Genomic DNA, 6,554 nt, shown 5'->3' on the forward strand with positions numbered 1-6,554 from the left:
TTTTGAACGAAATTAATGAATATAACTGTTTGTATTAGTAAATTCGGTAAAATATATACAATTAATATTTTGTATGAATCAATAATATATTAATTAAATTCTTTCCAAAAGATTATTAATTTCCATGTCTTTTATATTTTGACTGAATTTAATTAATATAACTGTTTTTATTAATAAATTCGGTAAAATATATACAATTAATATTTTGTATGAATCAAATTCATATATTAATTATATTCATTCCAAAAGAATATTAATTTCCATATCTTTTATATTTTGACCGAAATTAATTAATATAACTGTTTATATTAATAAATTTGGTAAAATATATACAATTAATATTTTGTATGAATCAAATTCATATATTAATTGTAACGACCCAATAGTTAGGGGTGTCGAAGAGTGCATTCTCAGGACTTCGTTCCCGTAAATTCGCTACAGCAAAACAAGTTTTTAGTGGCATTTTTAGCAGCGTTTGGATAAAAAACGCAGTTATAAGTCGAGCATTAGGGGCGCTTTTTGAAAAGTGCCGCTATAGACGAGCATTAGCGGTGCTTTTTGAAAAATGCCACTATAGATCGAGCATTAGTGGCACTGTTCAAAAAACGCTGCTATAGGTCGACCATTAGCGGTGCTTTTTTAAAATCGCCGCTATAGATCGAGCATTATAGGCGCTTTTCAAAAAACGCCGCTATAGGTCGACCACTAGCGGCGCTTTTGAAAAACGCCGCAAAAAAGTTAAGCACAACGCCATGTTGAGCTTTAGTGGCATTAGCAGCGCTTTTTGTAAAACGCCACTATAGATCGAGATTTAGCGGTGCTTTTTTAAAAACGCCGCAAAAAATATTTTATCTGTCTATTTATTATTTAACTGGTTTATTTATATTAATTAAAATAAAATTTATTTTAATTGAATATTTAAATTCTTTAGAAAAAAAGTAATGACACGTAGAAAAAAATTGAAAGTAAAAACATAGAAAAATATTTGTTAAAAATGAAAAAAAATTAAAATACTATTATTTAAAATAATTTTAAAGTTTTATGGGTACACGACTGATTGTTTTTTAATTTATATATTAAATAATTTCTTATATAATCGTAAAAGAGATAGTATTAATTTTAAAATATTGAATTAATTATCATTATAGTTTAGGGTTTAAGGTTTAGGAGTTACTATTTTAAGGTTTATGGATTGCGGGTTTAGAGATTATGATTTATGATTTAAGGGTTGGGGTTTAAGGTTTAGGGGTTAAAGGTTAAGGATTAGAGGTTTAGGGTTTCTGGTATATGATTTAGGGTTGAGGGGATAAGGGTTTAGATTAATTAGTGTTTTTTAATTTATATATTAAATAATTTCTTATATAATTGTAAAAGAGATAATATTAATTTTAATATATTAAAATTATGATTATAGTTTAAATTATTTAAGAGATAATAGATAAACTTTATATATATTAAATGATTTAGGATTTAAGGTTTACTTGAGATTTGTTAAATGATGAAATTTTATACAATCAATTAATGCTTTTATATTTAAAAATATTTAATCTAAACCATTTGATATATTTAAATATTAGATTTAAAAAAAACATTGATAAATAAATAAATAAATAAATAAATAAAAGTAACAGATTGATATGGATAGGTAACTATCTATTTTGGATAGGACCAAATTATAACAAATAAAAATGAAATACAAAAACTAAAATCATTCCACATCGAACATCTAGCAATATAGTTATATTTTAGTTAGGAAGAAATATATCTAATAAAATGGAGATTAGATTGGAAAAAAATAATATAAAATCATGATTAACATCTCAATCTTTAATAGAAATTTGATATGTGAGAGATTGATTAGTTATATTGGATAATTCTAACTTAATAATTAATTACAGTCATTTAATCATTTGTTTTCTTATTAAAATCATTTATTTTGAGAGTACTTAGTTTTTTTTATAAAAATCCAGTTTATAAAAAATAATAATAAATGTTTTATAAAATAAGTTAACTAATAATTTTTAACAGACAAAATAAAAAATTTCTAACATAGCAAAATGGTATCATATTGTTCAAAATGAAATGATTTTTGCGGCATTTTTGTACTTTAAAAAAATAGCGCCTTTTTATCCCTAAATTTCCCCCTAAAATCCCTAATTTTTCCCCCTAAAAATAATCACCTCAGCACAGTTACTCCCTCAGCTCTACACGAAACCCTAAAGTAATGCCTCCCAAAGCAGCTAAATCAAAGGAAGCACCAGCGGAGAGGCCCATCCTCGGCCGATTCTCTTCTCATATCAAGATCGGAATCGTAACTTTCTTCTTATATATATATTTCATTTCATTTCACTTCTCGAAGCTTAACTTTTTCCTCTTTTGAATCTCTTTTCCGTTCATTTGCAGGTGGGACTGCCTAATGCTGGGAAGTCTACTCTTTTCAACACGCTCCGTAAGCTTTCAATCCCAGCTGAGAACTTCCCTTTTTGTACAATCGAGCCTAATGAAGCCCGAGTTAATGTCCCTGATGAGCGATTCGAACTGTTAGTTGCCTTCAGAGCTTTGGGATTTGTTCGTCTCCAGATTGGATCTAAGATAATGCATCTAAACCTGGAAAATCACAATATTTTATCAAAGAAGTTCTTGTTGATATCTAAAATGTATGCATCTTATATTTTCCAGCCTTTTCCAGTTTTATTATGTTTTGAATTTGTATAATTATGATTCATGCATTTTTCTTGCAGGATGTATTTCCGTGCACTGCAGAGCAGTTTTATAATTTGTTATTAAGTGATGACTCTAGTTTTACTAATGAGTATTGTGCAGTACGGAAGGATACAAATATTTCGGTAAGCTAAGATCATTTAGTATTTCCCCATGCTTATTCTATTGAAAATATCTTGAGTTACAGTTGAATTTGAAAAAAAAGGTGTTTTAAATCTCTAGCTTTGACTCTGAAATTTCAGAATTAGCTGACATTAACATCACCGTTGTGGATTGTCCAAGGTGGGAGGATCCCCTAAAGATTATATTATGCTTTATCTTTCTGCTAACCATTATTATAACTTACGACGTTAATGAGAAGGTAATCGTTTTTTATATGATTTTTTATAGGTAAGAGCTATTAGTACCAACTTGCACAAGGAATAAGTCGTTGCCAACATTAACTTGCATATGTGTTCACTGTTATAATATGTTCATTATGCACTTATAAGTGTTCATAATGCAAATTTGAGGGTAAACTGCTTGGTATGTTGAGTTTGCCTTTCAATAAAGATGTTGAGTTTGAATAAGTGTGATGATAAATACTTGAAATGGTATTGTCCCTGAGTTCAACTATAAAAGCTTATATGTTTTAGTTAAAATAGATAAATGTAAAGACTCTTGAACCCTAGCCTAATCAAAACTTGCTCCCTTCAGTTCATATTAATAGTTCGTTCTGGATTGTCATGCTTGGTAGGAATTTTATAGGCACTTGAATTGGTTAGGAATTTGTAGATGAGATCTATTTGACTACTTTCTAGATTGCCTCTTGAAGTTTTCATCTGATATTTGACTGTCAAGATTCTCTTGGATGATAGACAGATTCTGTGACACTTTTTTCTTTGAAATAGTATTGTTCATGTCATTGAACTTTGTTGTTACTGCAGGGCCTGCACTATTTATTTTTGATGCTGTAACTCATTTAAATATTTTGTATGTTATGAAGTTTTTGATATGATTAACTGTCAGTTTTGGGCCAAATGAGATTCTTTTTCTTCTTGTTTCAGAAGGGTAAAAAGCGTAAGGCTACACCAAGCAAAAACTTTGGTTTTGTAGGCGGTTGCTATAGTCATGATGCAACAGCAGATAATGATGTACTGTCACCATCATTATATGGCTTACAATAATCATCATTACCATTATCAACAATACTAACAGCAGCTGCAGCAAAAACAAAAATAGCAACAAGGGTGTAATTTAGATGAGGTTAAAACGATCTGGGTTGGTGACCTTGTTCATTGGATGGATGAAACTTATATCCACGGTTGCTTCTCTCATATTGGCGAGGTAAAAGTAAATACAGTAGTGTGGTTATAGCATGAAATTGATAGATGCATGTCTTGTCATGAATCTTACACTAGATCTTTTTTTGTTTTATGCTTTGAGGAATCTGTTGGTTTAGTACTTTGCTGCCTTTTTTGTTTGTGGGGTTTAAGGATAAGTTAAGGTTCGAGGTTTTTTGCTAATATAAGGAATGTTAAGTTTGTAGTTTATGTTTTTAATGTAATTACAATTTTAGAAAGTAATCTGCATTTATGGCCTAAAACTTTTTGCCTAGAACATTAAAGCTAATTAATTTAAAGACAAGGATTGTTTTTAATTGAAGCTGAACATATGAATAGACTATAAAGTTGATTGCCATTATAAAATAAAACTGGATAATTGCCAAAAGTTAATTTAAGCTGTGTTGTAGACTACTTGGATGATTAGCTTTTGGTTAAAAGCAGTGTTGAAGTTAGCCTCCATGTAGCAAGCAAAGCTGATCATGCAGGTCACATGCAGTCGGGCAAACTATGCAGCAGCTGAAGCACAATGTTACTGTTTTATTTATTCATCTTGTTACTCCAATGACCATTTTGTAATCTCGTTGGATTTAAACTTAGTTGGTAAATCTTTTTGATGTAATTTCAGATGTTGATTGACTGAAATTCAGCAAAGTAACTAGTGCAAGATAGTTTAGCTATCTTTCAATATGTTAAGTGGTGTTAGGTAAATGTTTAGGTAATATTTTGACTTGTAAGCTTGACTTATGTAATGGCAACTTGCCAATGTCCATTTTTTAATGAAAATTAGCTTGTTTTCATCAATATACTCTCCATTCTTTGATTTCAAGTTCTGTTCTTACAAACAAAAGAAAGGTTTCTACTTTGTTTCTTCTCCAAGTCACAAGGCTTGTTAAACAAGCCAAACTAAATCAGCATGCTTACTTCCTTTTAACTCCAACAATTGGTATCTAGAGCCTTTGTCTTAGTGGACTTGTTGTAACTGAACCATAACTTGAATGGCTTCTTTAGGATTTTCTCCAGCAGCCCCAGTAGTCTTCAATGGGGAAGGCTTTCATATATGGGTGGTCAAGATGAGGACTTCCCTACAAGCCTTCGATCTATGGGAAGTTGTGAATACTGATGCTAAGCTTGCACCACTTAGGGCCAATCCCACAGTGGCTCAAATCAGACAACATGCTGATGAGAGGACTAAAAGGCACAAAGCCATGTCCTGCATTCAAAATTGTGTGTCAGATGTCATCTTCACCAGAATTATGGCTTTTGTGAGACACCAAAAGAAGCTTGGGACAAGCTTAAAGAAGAGTTCCAAGGCACAGGGAGGACAAGGCAGAAACAATTGTTGAATTTGAGAAGAGATTTTGAAAACTTGAAGATGAAGGAAGAAGAAACAGTAAAACAGTATGCAGATAGGATCATGGCTGTGGTAAAAAGCATAAGGCTCCTAGGAGAATAGTTCAGTGAAGTAAGAATTGTGGAGAAGGTGCTCTCAACATTGCCTGAAAGATATGAGGCAAAAATCTCATCTATTAAGGATTCAAGAGACCTTGCAAGCATTTCCCTAACTGATTTGATCAATGCCCTTTATGCTTAGGAGAAAAGGAGAGCTAGTAGGATGGAGGAGCACCAAGAAGGTGTTTTTCAAGCCAAGGCCAAGACTGCCTCGAGCACCACTGCCTAAAAAGGCAAAAAGTCTTAGAAAAATAGGCCTATGCATGATGCTGCAAGAAGAGAGGACTAACCCTGCAAGCACTGCAAAAGGCCTGGTCATCTATAAGAGAAATGCTGGTTTAGACTAGATGGTTTATATCAACATTGCAAGAAGAGAGGGCATGTTGAAAGAGTTTAAAAAAATAAGGGCAGACCAAGGCAGAATCAAGTACAACAAAAAAATTTAAAGCTCGAGTGGCTGAAGAAAGTAGTGATCAAGAGGATGAAGTGTTTGCTGTGTCATGCTCTGCTGATCAGAAGAAAGGCTCAAATGGTTGGCTATTGGACAGTGGCTGAACTAACCACATGTCACCAGATGCAACCATTTTCAAAACTTTGGACAGAAACTACAAAACCAAATTAAAAGTTGGCAATGGTCAATTTATAAAGGCTGAAGGAAAGGGGGATGTGTTGGTATGCACTCCCACAGGTGGCGAGATCATCTCAAATGTGCTGTTGGTACCTGAGATTGATAGAAACCTTCTCAGCATTGCTCAGTTTCTTGAGAAAGGTTATTCAGTGGTGTTTAAAGGCAAGGAGTGCCAAATTGCTGATCCAAATGGATCAAGCTTCATGTCAGTTACTATGACTGATAAATGCTTTGAAGTTAACTGGGCAAGTAATTCACATTCAGCCTGTGTTGCCTCTGCTGAAGATTCCAAGCTTTGGCACAAAAGGCTAGGCCATGCCAACTTCAGATCGATGGCTCGAATGATCAGTGAAGATCTAGCAGAAAACTTCACCAACTCTGTAGAAAATGTTAAGGTTTGTGGGGTCTGTCAACTTGGAAAACAGGCCAGA

General features: G+C 32.6%; 1 protein-coding gene across 6 annotated transcripts; it reads left to right on the forward strand.

The window, feature by feature from the left end:
* Window positions 1-2,104: 2,104 nt before the first annotated feature.
* LOC107900591 (obg-like ATPase 1) lies at window positions 2,105-4,847 on the forward strand. Of its 6 annotated transcripts, none has more exons than XR_001684976.2 (4): window positions 2,105-2,311; window positions 2,404-2,657; window positions 2,742-2,846; window positions 2,964-4,847. XR_001684976.2 is itself a non-coding variant. In XM_016826248.2 (3 exons), the coding sequence occupies exons 1-3, from the start codon at window positions 2,225-2,227 to the stop codon at window positions 2,785-2,787; spliced, it is 387 nt and encodes a 128-aa protein (XP_016681737.1). In that variant the 5' UTR covers window positions 2,107-2,224; the 3' UTR covers window positions 2,788-4,847. The 6 variants fall into 6 exon arrangements, 1 of the variants encoding a protein (XP_016681737.1); XR_001684979.2 differs by having other exon boundaries at window positions 2,146-2,311; window positions 2,742-4,047; window positions 4,454-4,847; XR_001684980.2 differs by having other exon boundaries at window positions 2,146-2,311; window positions 2,742-4,047; window positions 4,488-4,847.
* Window positions 4,848-6,554: the final 1,707 nt, after the last annotated feature.

This window comes from Gossypium hirsutum, chromosome D10, assembly GCF_007990345.1.
Source record: "Gossypium hirsutum isolate 1008001.06 chromosome D10, Gossypium_hirsutum_v2.1, whole genome shotgun sequence".
NCBI classification, from domain to species: Eukaryota; Viridiplantae; Streptophyta; class Magnoliopsida; order Malvales; family Malvaceae; genus Gossypium; species Gossypium hirsutum.

What these genes read in the sequence shown, in the direction of transcription:
- LOC107900591 (XM_016826248.2), top strand. Translation starts at nt 2,225, where the DNA reads ATGCCTCCCAAAGCAGCTAAATCAAAGGAAGCACCAGCGGAGAGGCCC. An exon ending in CTCATATCAAGATCGGAATC is followed by an intron (nt 2,312 to 2,403) that starts GTAACTTTCTTC and finishes GTTCATTTGCAG; the next exon opens with GTGGGACTGCCTAATGCTGG. An exon ending in TTCTTGTTGATATCTAAAAT is followed by an intron (nt 2,658 to 2,741) that starts GTATGCATCTTA and finishes TTTTTCTTGCAG; the next exon opens with GATGTATTTCCGTGCACTGC.